Source organism: Saccostrea cucullata, unplaced genomic scaffold, assembly GCF_032062105.1.
Source record: "Saccostrea cucullata isolate Sc308-1 unplaced genomic scaffold, CSIRO_AGI_Scuc_v1 ctg292, whole genome shotgun sequence".
NCBI lineage: Eukaryota > Metazoa > Mollusca > Bivalvia > Ostreida > Ostreidae > Saccostrea > Saccostrea cuccullata.
In genome coordinates, this window is record NW_026924280.1 from 1 (window position 1) to 18,935 (window position 18,935).

General features: G+C 34.1%; 1 protein-coding gene across 1 annotated transcript; it reads right to left on the reverse strand.

Moving 5' to 3' along the window:
* Window positions 1–1,215: 1,215 nt before the first annotated feature.
* LOC134266124 (uncharacterized) lies at window positions 1,216–16,064 on the reverse strand (the record flags this gene model as incomplete). Its single annotated transcript, XM_062748371.1, has 11 exons — window positions 15,717–16,064; window positions 15,437–15,529; window positions 9,676–9,769; window positions 9,265–9,452; window positions 7,215–7,369; window positions 6,312–6,496; window positions 6,106–6,147; window positions 5,712–5,905; window positions 4,322–4,479; window positions 1,394–1,572; window positions 1,216–1,275 (listed from the first exon to the last, which is right to left on the reverse strand). Coding segments are annotated over exons 1-11 (1,696 nt in total), but the record flags the coding sequence as incomplete, so codon positions are not given.
* Between the last annotated feature and the right edge of the window lie 2,871 nt (window positions 16,065–18,935).

Genomic DNA, 18,935 nt, shown 5'->3' on the forward strand with positions numbered 1-18,935 from the left:
TTTATTGGGATACAAATTTCCGGTTGTGGTTACAAATGACCCTAACAAAAAATACTATATATAATAGTAAACTATAGTTAACTATAGTTTACTATCATTAACTATAGTACCAAAGTTAAAACTTTGGAACTTTGATTTACTATGATGAAAACTTTGGAACTTTGATTTACTATACTAAAAACTTTGGAACTTTGATAGACTTTGGTGAAAACTTTGGAACTTTGATTTACTGTAGTGAAAACTTTGGAACTTTGATTTATTATGCTGGAAACTTTGGAACTTCGATTTACTATTGTAAAAACTTTGATATACTATGGTGAAAACTTTGGAACTTTGATTTACTATAATGAAAACTTTGGAACTTTGATTTACTATGGTGAAAACTTTGGAACTTCGAATTACTATCATGGTGAAAACTTTGGAACTTTTATTTACTATGGTGAAAACTATAGTTAAGTATAGTTTACTATAGTATTTTTTGTTAGGGGAATGATAACACCCGAGACCTCGGAATGGATATGCGAATACTCGGAAACCTCTGGTTTTATCCTACCCCCAACCGAAAGTTGTAACCCAATAAGTCTTAAAATGTATCGATGTTATTTTCGAGGAATAAATAAGTGGTTTACAATTAAGAGACTCAACCAGAGATGTCTGAAACGATTTAACTGACAAGAAAAAAAGTCTTTTGAAGCAAACAATATCATTTTAAAGTAGGTTAATGATTAATACCCGGTATATAAACAAAATACGAGCTTGAAGTGGGGGTGCCTGAAAATGAGAGGTACCTTGTGGTAAAAATAAGTAGGGGATGCCCTGTATACAAAACAATTGCATTTGCATTTTTCTCATGATTTATAATAATATCTGTCTGTAAACTTGATCATCATTTAACAATGCATTTCAAATGAAAACTTTAAATTTGGCGGTGAACAGTATTTAAATATATTGATAAAAATTTTTCGATTTACTTTTCTTTCACATCTGACGGAAGGGCCCGAGATGATGTGAATTCTACATATACATGTACCTAATATATTTTCCGATAGTGCAATAGGAAAGTTCAAAGAAAAGTAAAACGAAAAAGTATTTATCAATTTGAAAATGTACCAGATGTTTCATTTCTAGTGAAATGGTACAACAAGTAAAACATAAATAAATCAGAGCGCTCCATATTTGCAAATTTAAACTTTTTATATTAAAAAATGTATGTACCTTTGATAAAAATAGCAGCTGTCTCCGCTGCAGGGAATTCGGCACTATTCCATGCATTGTCTGAAAAAGATGCTTAATGATCATACCTTTGAAAATTTATAATTTATAGTCATGCGATAATTTTCATATACAATAAAAGATGCAAAAGAATTCCATCCTCCCTTTAACATATACTCACTCGACTCACAAAGGGCCCAAGTTGATTTCTTGCTGTACAAGAAATATGGTCGGCTTTGAACGTTTTTGTCCCATGAGCAATGTTGGGCTGTGTCCGAGGAGTCCAGAATGGCCATCCAGGCTTTATCGTTTGGACAACCTCCATGTTCTTTCCACACACAAAAACGCCTGGTTCCGTCACTGAAAACATGATTCTATATAGATTTGTTCTGAGCTCACTTATAGAAAATAAAAATAATATACCCGGTAATATATGAATATCCCAGGTCCATAGAAAAGGGGCAAATGTTTCCTATCCGAACATTTTTACATTCAAAAGAAAAACAAACGCATAATTTACGGATGTATTTCGTCAATAAAGTTTGATTTTTGCTAGGATGCTTCCCAACATGCAAATCATCCCTGTATAAAAATATTTAAACAATAAGTCAAGAAATATAATTATTATTTATCCAGCCAACCTCGAAGTGCATGAAGCGTATCTGTACATATTTAAAGCATTTTTAAAATGTGTGCTTTTCTACAGGGGATGGTTCGTCCTTTATGGTACCTGATCCCACCTTGTTTTCCGAGGTTTATTGGATCTAAATATAATTTGTAACGTTGAAAAGGACTTTTGAAAATAATTACTGTTCATCTTTCGATTTCATTTGTACATTTAACTGTAAAATATTAATTCCTTGTTATACATGTAAATGTGTTTTTTCAAGAGAAACATATGGCGCTTAATTAATTTCCCGAGGCACAGTTGTGTTAACATGTAAGTAGAGTGTGAAGTGATAAAAAATTCAATGTATCTGACAGAAATAAGGCGATACTATGCTTACAGTCTTAAGATGAGGTTTGTTTTTATAAAATGAAGTATTACACGTCTCCTCATTTTTAGCTCTACTGGTCAGAGACCAGAAGAACTTATGCGATAGTAAGGTGTTCGTCGTCCGTCCATCTGTCTGTCTGTCTAGCTGTCCGTCTGTCTGTAAACAATTTTTCAAAATGCTACTCCTCCTACAGTTTTGGTCTGATTTTTATATAACTTAGCATACAAGTAGACGATTAATTAATATATGGAAAAACACGTTTTTAAGCTAATTTTTGAAAAAGTTTCTTTTAAAAAGGTTGGATAATACTTAAAATAGTGCATCGAATATAAATATTTTGATAAACGCAAAATTTAATTTTATTCCTCATTTAACTTATTGCGAAAATATATTAGGATGACCAGCAACTTATTTTCACTAGGTTTTTGACTTCCAGATACTGGGGAAATTAGCCGGGGGGGGGGGGCAATTTCCTTTCTATATATATATTTGACGCAAGCTAGTATATGGGCATTACTCTTTAACATTTGTTAATTTCGAATTCTCTAAATCAAATTTCCATGCACAAAATGTAAAATACATATACTTGAATTGAGCTTTTACACTTAGACTAGAGCTTTGATGAACAGTGTGCATTGCCATGGTTGGTTACTAAAAATAGAAATTTCTGTGAAATTCCTTTAAAACGCTAATCCTTCTACATTTTTGGTCGATTTCAATATTTCTTGGCACACAAGTAGACAACACTAAGGTACATAAAATCGTGCATCGGTTTTTTATTTCGATGAACGGTGTTGCCATTGTTACTAAAAATAGAAATTTCTGTGAAATTCCTTTAAAACGCTACTCCTTCTACAGTTTTGGTCTGATTTCAATATAACTTGGCACACAAGTAGACTACACTAAGATACATTATATAGTGCATCGGTTTTTGATTTCGATAAACAGTGTTGCCATTGTTACTAAAAATAAAAATGTCTGTGAAATTCCTTTAAAACGCTACTCCTTCTACAGTTTTGGTCTGATGGCAATGGCTTCTTTTCTCATCCTTTGTTATAAGTACAAACCAGTAGAGCTACAGTCTCGACAGAGACTTCTGGTCAGCTCTACTAGTCAGGACCAGAAGAGCTTATGCGATAGGAAGGTGTCCGTCGTCCGTCCGTCTGTCTAGCTGTCTGTATGTCCGTCTGTCTGTAAACAATTTTTCAAAATGCTACTCCTCCTACAGTTTTAGTCTGATTTCAATATAACTTGGCACACAAGTACACTACTTTAAGATACATAACGTAGTGCATCGGTTTTTGATTTCGATGAAGGGTGTTGCCATGGTTACTAAAAATAGAAATTTCTGTGAAATTCCTTTAAAACGCTGCTCCTTCTACAGTTTTGGTCTGATTTCAATAAAATCTGTCAGACAAGTAGACTACACTATGACACATAATTTAGTGCATCGGGTTTTGATTTCAATGAACGCTGTTGCCATGGTTACTAAAAATAGAAATTTCTGTGAAATTCCTTTAAAACCCTACTCCCCCAACAGTTTTTGTCTGATTTCAATATAACTAGGCACACAAGTAGACTACACTAAGATACATAATTTAGTGCATCGATTGTTGATTTCGATTAACGGTATTGCCGTGGTTACTAAAAATAGAAATTTCTGCGAAATTCCTTTAAATCCCTACTCCTCCTACAGTTTTGGTCTGATTTCAATAAAATTTGTCAGACAAGTGGTCTACACTATAGATCGGGTTTTGCCATTTCTAAAAATAGAAATTTCTGCGAAATTCCTTTAAATCCCTACTCCTCCTACAGTTTTGGTCTGATTTCAATAAAATTTGTCAGACAAGTGGTCTACACTATGACACATAATTTAGTGCATTGGTTTTTGATTTCGATGAACGGTGTTGCCATGGTTACTAAAAATAGAAATTTCTACGATATTCCTTTAAAAAGCTACTCCTCCTACATATTTGGTCTGATGGCAATGGCTTCTTTTCTCTTCTTTTGTTATAAGTACAAACCAGTAGACTTCTGGTTCCAATTACTGTTCGATTTTTAGCCTTTTAGAATGCAGTCGTTAATATTGAAGAACTCTGCTATAAACTTACCCATCAATGGATGATCCTACTTTGGTGTAGCCAATAATGTCCGTCCATCTTGAGTACAGGATACGGTCGTCATTGTACCAGCCATTTTTGTCCGTGTCACGGCCGTCAAAGATAATATAGGCGACCTCTTTACCATTCGTAAAGAATGCGTATTTTACCTAAAATTCCAACAAAATTCATACACTGAAAACGATTTTACCTCTAAAGTAGTATGTTAAATACACATACAAATGTATACAATAATTTTGTGAAACGTGTTTTCTTAAACAATATATAAATATTGCATGTAGTTGAGTGTAACATTGAAAATTTTCACCCCAAGAAAACCATTGTCAACCCTCGGCTGCGCCTCGGTTGAAAATGGTTTTCTAGGGGTGAAAATTTTCAATGTTACACTCAACTACATGCAATATTTATTATATTATACTGAATGTTTTATACAAATATATATAACAGTGCATAAATTCTGCGCAGTCGCTATTTTTGGAATATCACCCGTCGTCAAGCACTGTTGACTGTTGCTACGCTGGAGGGCGTGGCTTCATTATTCAGCGGGTAATAGTATACAATTATTACAATGATTTAGCCATCTGAGGAGTACAATTTTCATCAAGCCCGAAGGGCGAGGTGAATATTGTACTTCGAAGATGGCTAAATCATTGTTTTGACCGAAAAAAACAGCAATAATTGTTTTATTATATGATTCACTGATAAAATGATACAGCTCATTACTTGTTTGCATTTAATTAAGTCCTAGCCAAATACAAGAGAGAAGCATAATTAGAATGTAAATAAACCTTACCAGTCGTATCAATTTGAAGGTTTTTTTTAAATCAATTTTAGTTGCCATGAAAAAAAAATATAACGTTAGTCTTTTTTATAGGATAGATTTTGAAAGGAAGGAGTATTATCAGGGAAAACTAACTGCCAAACAGTAAAATTGTTGTTCAGTAAAAGTGTTAGAGAGGGTTTCCTGCATCCCCTCTTACCACACTCACTCGAAAATATATATTCGATTATGTTTTGTTCACATGAAAAAAAGTCATAGTCATTTAAATAGCTTTCCAAAACAATTTGTATCAATTTGGAATTTCCCAATCTATTTTTAGATCAATGTAGAGGAAATAAATCCTTGTATTCACCTGGAACGTCACGTGCAGGTCAATACAACGTAGTATTTTTGTAACATAGTTGGATCTCAGCCAATCAGAGAGAAGGAAATTATTCAATCATATAATAATGTATTTTAACAAATGTTTCTCGACCAATCAGATTCAACTAATTTTCATGAAAGTATAATATTGAAAAATAATGCACTTGGAAAAAAGAACGACTACTAGTATATTGTTTAACTTGGTTATAAATCCGTGAAACAAGAAGAAATCCCTACGCTCTCAATGAAGAATCCGGGTATGCTCTGCCATTTCTCCACGTTAGCTGACTTGTAGACCAGATTAGGGGCGCGGGTCAGGGTCTGTGCCGAGGGGTTGTCACTATTCAGAGTGTCGCTGGACGTCCACAGCTGGCGGAGCCCTCCCTGAGGGGGAACAACGCCCTGGACGGCCTTGAACACCATGTCCCAAGCTGAAAAATAGTTCCCATGCCATACTCACATGTGTCTTACCGGAAATGTGTTATTTTGCAAAGTGCTCTTTACTGAATGAAATTAGTTTTAAACTTAAAAAAATATAACATGTCTTTAATTTTTTATATTGAATTGAATGTACGAGCTGTCAATATTGCCTAAGAGTGCGTAGCACCTTCTGAAATTCTTTAGAACTCACCCATAACGGAGACGACCATGCAGTCAGCTGTTTGTTTGTTTCCTGTAAAAATCAATATGAAAAGAAATGAATTACGTCTTTACAACTGTAATTGTGATGTATACTGTTAAAAGTATTGGTAAGTTACTTAGCTGAATCATTTGACATTGTATGAGCAGAAACTAAAAAGCCTTATCAACATTTGTATGCAAGCTGTATATATATACCGGTAGCCCAGTTCACCATAGTGGTGCCGCCAGCATACAGGAAGTAGGGTTTTCCCGTCACCTGATCCCATTCAGAACATCCGCTGAGGGCATTAAAGTCCTTCATCATAAACCAACCGTAATCGCTCGGACAGCCGCCATAGTTATGGTTGACGAAGAAGTTTCTTTCTTGGTTACTTCCATAACTGAAGGGTTTCAAAACAAGGTTTATTGTGATTATAATGAGTGATTATTTTGGAAGAAAATATTTTTTATTCAGTTACTGTAGCAGGACTATCTTTGTAATATTTAGACATAATAATCTGATTATCATATGTTTATCATAAAAAGTCCCCTAAAAGAATTTCAAAGAAGTCTTCAAATTCACCAATACGTTGTTTTCCTTCAAGCTACTTTTGTCACAATGGATCACAATAAATACTTTCATCATATAGGAGAAAACACGAAATAACAGGTTGACTTTTAGTGATGTGATAAGATACATCAATGTTGCACATTCAGATTCTGATAAAAAGCGTTTGTTTTATATTTCAGGATACATTAAAGTTTATTTTCTTATCCGACCTGAAGAAAAAAATTCTTTAAAGAGAAGCAAATATACAAAATTGGTATTTAAAAGCTCACAATCAAAGTTGTTGCAAGCGCTCTTATAGGTTGTCTTTCTTTTACGCAAATGCGCATGTTCAAATTAACGGTAAGGCATTCTGGGAAAACGCAGTATTAGAATCCGGGCTGAAAGCTGATAACACTCAGCACCCTCATTTCCAAATGCAAAGCTAGATAGATACAACAAAAAGTACTCGTAAATTGTGATTGGTATACCAAAGCTTACTCAATTTTTAGCTCTAAACCCTACAAATTACATGTACTAGATAAGATCTAAGCAGTAAGAAATTGTCTTACTCCATCTGGCAGTAGTTTTTGGATTGGGATGTGACGTCGGTGTACGAGGAGTCGATGATGTTATTGCAGTCCAACCATTCATTTTTCCCCTTGCCCATACTGTTAAATGTAATAAAGGCTACTTCCTTGCTGTTTTTATAGGCGGACAATCGCACCTGCAAACAAAGACAAACTTGCTGGACTGATATCTATAGCTAGTGTTTTCACTAATTGCACATATCGCTTAATTTGAAAAAAAAAATAGAAACACTTTTCTATGCTGGTTTTATTGTTTTATCATGAAGAAATTTCTTATAAAGAATATTATAAGTAATTTCGGTAAAGTCATGATTCTTCAGTAATTTTTATACGTATCTTTAATTTCACTTTTCCCGATTCGTTATTACCCTCGAGGTTTTGTTCCCTTGTCTGACAGTTTGAGGTATCGAACCACTCAAGATGATTCAGAATCTTGATGTAATTCACATATTTATTTAATAGGGAAAATATAATATATAAATTTTTTTTGTTTTGAAAAAAAAATAATTTTGAAGAGATAGGTTGGTTGGCATATTTTTGAGAAATATATATATGTCGCTTGAAATTGCGGGAATCTGACAAGACATTGATTTCAATGAAAATTTTTTAATGTCTTTACAAAAGGTATGGTCGCGAATTGATCTTTTCATCTTATTTTTTCATTTATTTAGAAAATACCTAGAATCAAAATATATTAGAAATCAGGGGGTTCATGAACAAAATTTGCTAAAATTTTGAACTATAGAACAAGAAATTTCGAAGTTCTATTAATATGACTGATACCTCAGCAAAATATACAAAATAAGGAGCTATAGTGACCATAACAGTTCTCCATAGTTTCTGTCTTCCCACAATTCTTTTTATTAAAATAGAAAATGTGGTGTTCTGAAAGAATAGTCATAAAACAAAATTCTCGATTTTAATAAAAAAAATTTGGGAAAACAATACGATATTGGGGCCTGCTGCACAAATACTATATAGTATTTCGTATGTTGTCACTGTCATTGAAAGTTGCCCTTCGCGGAGTCAGTACTTTAAAACACGTAATTATTTTATAGAAATTAAGAATTTAGATTACATCACAATATCTAAGAATTTGCTATTTTAAAAGTTCGTTGCTTTGAAAAATTGACATGCTGCCAAATCACATGAATTCGTTTAAGGATTCAAAAGAAATATTTCTTAGTACAAATATGGCCAGACGACTTGATAATTTCTTAACAGTTATATTAAAAGTGCTTGAACTACTTAATATTCATTTATTTCATTTAATATTGTTGTTTATGCTTTTTATTTCGGAACAATGTGAAAACATATAATTATATGCATAAATAATGAAGGACGAGGGTGAGTTTCATAAGTTTTCTATGTGTGTAACGGAGGCTAATACAGGATTAACCTAATCCCTCACATAAACCTTTTTCCGTTTTGAAAGAGTTAATGATCTATTAACTGATATTATTTTCATTACAATCCTTTTACACTTTCAGATACACAAATCCACAGATCGAGCGTCCGCAAATCGAGGACATAACCTAAAAATACACTGCATCGACCGAAAAGGCCCATCAGTTTGCCCCTTTTAATCATAATAAAAATTCGTAGTCAAGTTTATTTGAAAAAAAATGATACAACTAACAATTTAAAAAGATGTAATACGCAACAATAGGTAGTACATGTATTTACAAACAAAATCATATAAGCTTCAAAGAATTTGCAATATACTGACTTTAAACAATATTTAAAGCTCTGTTGCTTCAACACATTTGTCAATACCCTGTCTTAGTTTAAAATTGATCAAATATGCTTTTATCAGTTTTGAGACATAAAGACTGGAAAACTACTATATGTCTATAGGAAATTAATTGAGAACACTGAAGCCACCCCGTTTACAAACAGTTGATAGCTAAATAAAATAGAATTTTGACAAAATTATAAAGAAAGACAAAAAAATGGATTTTACTCCCTGTACAGAATAGTTATAATTTTTTAAAACATATCATTCCAAATTTACATTCTCTCTCTCTCTTACCGCGGAGAAACTCCTAGTTTCCCAGTCGTCAAGCCATTTTGATTTGTAAATTTTGGAGGAGGTACTGAAGTCGGTCATAGCATCAACATCCTCGCCGTTCATGTGACCAGAGGCTTTCCATAAATCGATGATGCTGCTGTATCCACTGGGTTTATTGTTATACGGAAGCTTGAAGACTATGTTCCAAGCTAGGAAAAAAGAGAACAGATAGATACACCAAAATGCCTTTACAATTAGAATTGGTATAGCTTTAAAAGTCTCATTGTTACTAGTTACAATTTTAATTTTTTTCTGCATAAGTACATGTTCATTTTTTGCAAGTTTACAAAACAAGTGTCTCTAAATACTTTATAATTGAGAAGTGTTTAGATTCCTAAACATGTCTTACTAATGATTGTATTTTTAACTTACGTCCTCGGTGGTTGGTGAACAGCTGTCCATTTGCTATAGTCACAATCAAAGTCACCACAACAAGGACCCGGGCCCCACCGGGGAGGAAACACGCCTAAAAATAGATTGGATAAATAAGTGTCCAACACTAACTCACGCCACCCCGAGCAAAACCAACCTTTTCCGAATGTGTTATGATAAGTGAGAAAAGAAAATCATATCCCCTGTAATGTATATATGTCTTCTTTGAAAATGGAGAATTTAAAAAGGTATTTCTTATCATGTGTTTATTTTTATTTTTTAGCTAGCGGAACGCTGCGAACAAAATTCTTGTACAGTTTTCCAAAGCGAAATGTGAAATAGAAAAACATAACCAGAGTCACCATTGTTGTATTGATGTGTTCATCAATTTGACAATTTAAAGGCATCCAGTAAAAAATTAATTAATATGTTGAAATAAATAAATAGATAAAATAATAAATAAAGTAATGTATATGTACATCTATCAAATCAAATAAAAATATCATTTGGAGTACTAGTAGTATCTTGCATGATTAAGAAAAGCATGTTTCCGGGTTAGGTTACAGCATTCATTAAGACTTTTATTCTACAGCTAATACGAGGGCCGTTCAAAAATTACGCGGACTTGTTGCACAGAAAAAATATTTGACGATACAATCGGGCAAAATGTCACACATAATATAAAAGAATATTTACTTATATGGTCTTCAAAATTTCATATCAAAATGTTGTAAATTAGTATCAATTTTGAGTGATTTTTCAGGACATATCATTAAGTCACGGAGCAGCAAAATCTTCAACGTCAAAGGCATTATAAAAAAATATGTGATTGAAATGAGCTTTCATTTTCTCAACATTTTCCCAAGAGTACCTGTACAGTTTGAGTTGCCTTATCTACTCAACATCCGAACACCATTTCTTGTCAAGCTTAAAATCTATTAAACAAGTAAAGAATATTCTTTTTTGTTCTAAATCCAAAAACTACAGGTATTTATGAGATAAAGTGTGATATCGGTGACCCTCAATCACGTTCTTTACAGTCCGGATAAAGTTTTCGTCGATAATCTTCTTCCCGTCCTCCCGTATAGTGTACCGTATGGCCTTTTTACAGAGGTCTAACGTTCTAAAATTTCAATTTGCTATTTGTGGACGAATGTCACGAATACCCTAGTTAACTACATGTTTTAATATGCATATTTTGGATGTATGTTGGTGATATCTCGAGCATTACACATAATTTAATAAAAGTGTGGTGCGCCGTCAATTCAGGAGACGTCATTTTCACAGTCGTTTTCACGGGAATCGCATCAGAGAAAAATCACTATATTTCTGTAAGTACTTCAAATATCACGTCAGAAATCTAAATACATAATAATGGAACAATTTAAAGATACATTTGAGAAAATTTTCGAAAAATATCTCGAATTATAGAAAATTAATGAGTGAAATTTTGGATTCCGCATGCTTTTGCTTCAAATTTTTTGTCGTGCTCCGTACCTCTCCATCAGCGATATTAACATACCTATTATTTTCGTAGAATTTTTTTAAAATACAGAAATTTTGCCCAAAATTTATTGGAATCTTTAAGATACATATTTCTGTGAATTTCATAACTATATGACGTCTGGAAGAGTAAATAACAGCACAGTCCGCGTAATTTTTGAACGGCCCTCGTACATACATGAAGGTATTCGTCTCTATTGAAATATATTTAAATATATAAAATTATAATATAGTCTAAAATTTAAAAAAAAAGCGTAGCGAATTTTAGCCTTCAATATCTGAAATAATAATTTGATAGTTATATTTATATCCGCAAATTCCCAGTAAAACAGTAAGAGGACTGCGAGAATGTAAATTACACGTTTATTTTTAAAAAGTATAATTCGGTTCCTAAAAAAGTTATCTTGGTGCTCTATAATTTATTTAATGATTAGTCAGTTCCTGAAATCCTTTCTATATTCTTTACTATTTTAAAATTACTTGTTCGCCTATAGTCATAGTTGATAGATACTTCATGTACATGTTTTTAAGTACAGTGTACATGTAATTATTTTTATGATTTTCCTTTTTTATCATTATTTCCAATATTTCCGTATTCCATTGATTCTTAAACCCCCCCTTTTATGACTTTCTTTGTGTTTCAAATAAATTAATATAATAAAAAAAAAATCGCTGATATAATTTTTAAAAGAGGAAAAATAACAATTTTTAATCCATATTAAGAAGTTTAAGAAATTAAATTTATTACATTAAAAATTCAAAATAAGATATTACATATTAATACACGAATTTTAATTATATTATAGTCTTTCTCTAGTTCTTGCTCATTGTTTTAAATAGGATATTTCAAAAATGAATATAAAATGCTTAAAATTTTCTAAAAATTGGAATTAAAAAATCTTACCATTACGACGTTTGAACTGATCAGGTTTCACTCTAATATTGAATTAAAATTTTTAAATTCAGGTCAGAGGGAACAATACCTAAATTAAACATAAACGGATTACGAGAAAACCGGGTCTAACACTCGGATTAATGCCAAATCACTGTTGGTTTAAACACTTTGTCTTGGATTTTCTACTTAAATATTTTTGATACATTGATTGTGTGCCAGAATGGTATAGCAATACACAATATGTACATGCACTGTAAAAACATCTTTAACGCTGAGTGAAGTCTTTTCTTACTTTAAGAGGATTGGCGATTAAATAATGAACGCAAGTGCATTTACATGGTCAGTCATATTGCCAAACTTCAAGAACTTGAGTCTAAATCGAGAGAAAGATTGGCACGTTTTATTAACCTCTACTTCAAAATTTTTCTTTGGTACTCTTGCACGCTTATTTACTTTTAAAAATAATTAAAAAAAAGGTTGTGGAAATTTAATCGGACTAGTAAACTCTTGGATAATTTTTCTTGATTTCACAAAATGGGTTTCCATTTTTAACAGGGGCCGTGCTATGTCGGTACCCTCTCCTAAATTTTGTCAGAAGAATCTAGTGCCCCAAAATATAAATGTCTACAAAAAATTTAAAGGTAATTTATTTTACATATATCTGCTTCAAAAATGCATATTGATCATATTAAAGGGCAATATATTCATTATATTTCATTTTACCATGCCCCCTTTCAAAATGGAAGACCTTGACCGTTCCATGTTATTTTTGCTGGACTATTTAAAATGAGTTTCTCTAAAGGTTGACCGATTTTATGGGCTATTATACATATACATAATAAAAATTTAAATGGATTCGTTTTCCTGAAACATACTGCTCATATTGATTTAAAATTGACTGTAAGACAAGATTATAACAAGATCATAATAATTAAAATAAAAAAAAAACATATCAAAGTTTTATTAACAGTTTTATTTCTGGTCATATACAGGGAAATATTTAATGTTTGGGTACGTTCTGTTCACTATTGTAAATACTAAGTTAGTATAATTATAGAATAATAATCGTACATGTGTAATAATTCCCCCATGTGCAGTTCTCAATTTAAAAAAATTAAATACTTTTATTTCAAAATAGTTCGAACAGGGTCTTTCAGTGGCGATCTCGCCGCGTTCTCACTGCGCTGTAGGAGACTCTACTGCGCTCACCTCGGCGTTTTGTTTTTTTTAAGGACGCTGTGCAATCGCCATGAGGACGCGGCCCCGGTGTATAAATGGTTTAATATATAGAGAACCTTTTAACAAGTGTATCTTCAGATATCAGACGAGGGGTTTGTCCCCAGAGTTTGATACATATCTGAAGATGCACGAGTTAAAGGGTACTCTATGTTTTGTATCATTGTTCTCAGGTACTGAGTTACCTATATGATCTATATATCACTTTCACGTAAATAGCACATAATTCAACTGTATTCTCATGCACTGAGTTTGGCAGAATGTATCAAAATTTCAATATACAATTTTATATGACCATTGAGAAAAGCACGTGATTCGAAAAGTACAGCGCACTGTATTTCTTGAACTTTAGAAATACTCGCATATCTAACGACCAAGCTCTGTGATAAACGTGATGACATTAACTTTTCTACAGTCAACCTTCCTTACTTATGCAGCAATATGCTGTACCTTCATCACCTGCATACGGCTTTTATATATCTCAGTTGATTCGATACGCAAGAGCATGCTTTACGTATGAATAATTTCTAAAACGAGGTAAATTATTGACAAACATGTTGATGAAACAAGAATATCAGCAGTTTCGTTTAAAGTAATCATTTTTTAAGTGCCTTGGTCGATACAATGACCTTGCCAGCAAATACAATTTAACATTTAGTCAAATGCTGACTGACGTTTTTCACACTAATTGTTAGTCCATTATTAATACACTGAATTGACAACGGATTTTTCCGTTATTTCCCGATCATTACAAGAAGCCCACGGCAGGTGTGACCGGTCAGCAGGGGATGCTCACTCCTCCATGGCACCTGATCCCACCCTTGATGTTTTAGAGGTGTCCGTGTTTGTTCTGCTCCTACCTTTTATTGTTTTATAAACTTTGATATTGAATACTGTTCGTTATCTTCATATCTTTCACCATTCAAGTTTGAACGCCATGGATGAAGGTTGTGAATTCATGCTACTGACAATTCTCGGTGGAAACCGAAATTCTCATGGGAAATTCCTTATGTCAGTTCATCCAAACAATCGTCAAAAGACGAAATGGGTAATTAAAAGCTTCAAAGAATACCGCATGGGAAAATTCCACTTTTCGATGCAGCGATTTCTGTTGGGAACTTTATGAAACAAGATGAGAAAAGCCTGTTCATTTCTTGGAATATCTACCTCATATCCTGTACTTCAAAGTCGCCCGCGTGGCACAATTGATTGAGCAGCTTCTCTAGAGTTTTGATGTAAGGAGTCAATCTTTGTGTCGCAGGTTCGAATCGCACAGTGGGACGTGGAAACCGGTTCCTCGAATGAGACCGTATAAACCGAGGCCCCGTATCGCAGAAGGTGCTGGCACGAAAAAGATCCCTCACTGCTCAACGGCCCTGAGTGCCGACTAAGTGAAAACCATCAAGTGGCATATGAGTGAAAAATTCTCCAGAGGGATGTTAAACAACACGAAATCAATCTGCCAAGCCTGTACTTCATTGTGTGTGGTTTGTTATGTACATGTAGGCTTTAAGTTTAGAGAGTCAAAAACATTCATTGACAGATGCGCTTTGTGAATTCCTTTGAATTTAATTGTGCCAAATTTATTTTTTTTATTTTAGGAAAGGTATATATTCATGATGTTTACATGACTTTGTATTTTGCTTTACAAATTTGGCTACTTTAATTATATTTTATTCTAATTCTGTGTAAGGTCATTGGAATTGTTGCATCACCACTCTGGTGGGCTCTAATTTGATAGAGAATGGTTATTAGATCACAGTCATGAAGTCGCCCACGTGGCGCAGTGGTTAAAGCGTCTGCTCTAGAGTCTTCAAGTAAGCAGTCAATTCTTTCGCCGCTGGTTCAAATCCCAATCTGGGACGTGGAAACTGGTCCTTCGGATGAGACCGTATTAACCGAGGCCCCGTGTCGCAGTAGGTGCTGGCACGAAATGATCTCTCACTGCTCAAGGGCCCTGAGTGCCGTGTATAGGACAAAATATGTAGCTATCCACCGGCAAGTGGTGGCGGCTCCATATGATTGAAAAATTCACGAGAGGAACGTTAAACAACATACAATCAATCAATCATCACAGTCATGATGTATCAAAAATTAAAACATTGCTGTGACATCATTCCAATTTACCTGTGGCAGTCCGATATTAGTGAGCAGTCTGATATTTATCGTAATATCAGACTGTCTCAGTACTGATACAATGTATCCTTCAAAATCGGACTGCTACAGAACAAAAGAAAAATAATGCAATTATTTAACAAACAGTAAACTTTAATATGTTTTATATACACAATGCATATTTTGAAACTGTGAATAATTGTGCATGACAAAAGGAGAATGAAAACTTTTTTCATTTAAACAGAATAACAGTCTTGACTGTAATTAGAAATTAATGTCAATGGTAACACACTTTTCTTGCAGCCTTCACATGTACACTTCTCCCAGTCGAGTTCCCCTTGTAAGTAGACACACTGACAGCATCACAAAAAGAAGAAGACATAGCATCACACGAAGTAGAAACCACATCACAAGGGAATGTAGATGTAGAAGTAGAAGGTTTCATATTCTTCGACTTCAGAATGCCGTCAACGGCTTTAAGTTGATCATCCGATGTTCTCTTGTATCCACGAAGTGCCAGTGAACGATGGCCAGTTTTTTCAGAGATTAACTGCATGTTCATCAATTCCTGCCGAATAGAGACGTGTGGCAGCTGTGGCACGGAGAGAATGGTTGGTAAAGTAGCCAGTAAATCCTGCATCTTTGCAAAGACGCGCAACAGTATTCTGGAGAGGATGAATTCCAGGAACATCATCAAACCATAATGCATCGGTCGGATATTTTTTAGGCCTTAAATAAAAGGCATTCGTTTTCCCACTTTCTGGACACAATGACGCATATTTTTTGTACAAATTAACAACACATTTCTCAGGATTTTCAAAATCTTCATACACACGCACACACTTAGGATCCATCTTCCTTGAGTTTAACCCCCCGGAATTGGTCTTGGACACGTCCTCTGTGTACAATAAATAACGGGCGCCGTCGCTGTCCTCCTTCACTTCCAGCTGTAACCTAGTCCCTCTTCGCAAGTTTCGATGTTCTTGGCCTGCCGGTAATGCAAAATTCAATCCGAAAGAAACAAGAGGCCCACGGGCCTTATAGGTCACCTGAGTATCATGCAACAACTTTCCACCGATTGTATTTGGTTCGTGTTTTAATCCAAAAGCCATGAAATTCACAAATTTTGAAGGAGGCACCATTGCTTATCAAATGGCAGATTTTAAAGCATTAATTTATTTTTAGTCAAAGCACCCCCCTGGTACCCCTGACCCATTGGCCCTGAAATTATCTATTTTGAAAGAGGCCCCTTTCTTCATTATAAGGCCAGCATTTTTTTATGTTTAGGTTTAGTTATGAACATGAGAATAAAAAAGTCCCGAAGGAGAAGGAAATAATTTTTTTTTTTTTTTGATAAATCAATTATTAACATTTATATATTCTTTTTTATGCTATTCTAATAGGCTCCTAACCACTGGACACATAATGCTTACATATAGGAAAGTAGAACATTTAATTGCTTATTTCATCATCTGCCAGTTTGGGCCAGTTATATAAATTTTGTGATGTTGGTCAAAATATATTTTAAAAAATCAATTCTTTAAAAGTCTTTCAATATATCTTCATTTTTTTTAAACATGTGTTAGGTGAATGTGTAGACATTGTTCTAAAATTTACTTGATGCCTAAAATTATAATTCCTATCATAAAACAGTCAGGGAGTATTGGGGAGTAGGGTCAACATTTTTTCAATTAAGTGTAAAATAATTTTTCTGGCTGATACAAATGATACTACATGCCTGTATATATTTGTATATTCTTGCCTTTTAATAGTTGAATTTTTTTTTTATTTCTTCAGGTTATTGTTTATTTCTTCCTCAAATGGACTTCACTTCTCCCATAGTTTTATGAATTACATCTGATGCATAAGCAACCCTTTTCTGAAGAATGATGCTTAGACTGTAAGCTATAACAGAGACCTAAACAATGTCCCTGGCAATATGCAATAGCTACCACGGGCAGTTTAAAACCTGGGGGAGGAAAATAATTTACAGTTACTTTTTAAACGAATACATAATTATCTCACCAGCATGTCATTGTGCAACAAAGTCGTCAGCATTTTATTTGTCCTTTGAACGGGTGAAACGTTTTGAATGGCACTCTTATCGATGAATTTTACACTAAACCAAGCTATCTTCTCAGATCTAGCTTTATTTACCCGCCGTTTCATCGTAAAACCGGAAGTGCGAGTTCGTAAATTTGAAATCTCGATCCCGACTCAAATTTGACATCGGAAAGAAAAAAATTTATTTTTTTTTCTGAAAATTCAAAACCTTGAGCGGAGGGTTTGTAAAACTGAAAATAAAATAAATCCTGGCCTTCAATATGTAATTAGATCATTAGTATATTAACCAGGAGCAAATGATAAGATGTTCAAAGAATTCATGCATTTCACTATATAATCATTAGAGCCCCTCCCTTAAACAAGAACCCCTGACCCTGGGGCCATAAAATACACAATTTTGGTAAAGGCCCTCTTGCTCATCATAATTATGTACTTAGTTAGTTTATTTAATACCCAGGAGCAGAGAAGAAGATTTTCAAAGAATTCATGTATTCTCACTATATAATCAATAGAGCCCCGCCCTAACACCAGAACCCCTGACCCTGGGGCCATAAAATACACAAAATTGGTAAAGGCCCTCTTGCTCATCATAATTATGTACTTAGTTAGTTTATTTAATACCCAGGAGCAGAGAAGAAGATTTTCAAAGAATTCATGTATTCTCACTATATAATCAATAGAGCCCCGCCCTAACACTAGAACCCCTGACCCTGGGGCCATAAAATACACAATATTGGTAAAGGCCCTCTTGCTCATCATAATTATGTACTTAGTTAATTTAATACCCAGGAGCAGAGAAGAAGATTTTCAAAGAATTCATGTATTCTCACTATATAATCAATAGAGCCCCGCCCTAACACCAGAACCCCTGACCCTGGGGCCATAAAATTCACAATTTTGGTAGAGGTACTCTTGCTCATCATAACTATGTACTTAGTGGGTTTATTTAATACCCAGGAGCAGAGAAGAAGATTTTCAAAGAAATAATGCATTTTCACTACCTACTTAATTAGCCCCGCCCTAGCACTAGAACCCCTGACCCCAGGGCCATGAATTTCACAATTTTGGTAGCGGACTCATTGCTGATTACAATCATGCAAACAGTTTGACTGCTTGATGTCCAGGAGTAAAGAAGAAGATTTTTAAAGATTGCATTAATTTTAGTGGTTTTGGTCCCACCCCTCAGGCCCCAGGGGGCAGGGATCATGAAATTCACAATTTTTGTTCCCCTTCACCCATAGATGCTTTGTGCCAAATTTGCTTGAAATTGGTTCAGTGGTTGCAGAGAAGAAGCTGAAAATGTTCAAATGTTAACACACGACGCACGACGAACGACGACGGACGAAAACAGATAGCAATAGGTCACCTGAGTTTACTTAGGTGACCTAAAAACTAATGTGTCCCACAATTTGGCTGGTGTATCGGAGCCAAGTAAGCCTTTCTCCCA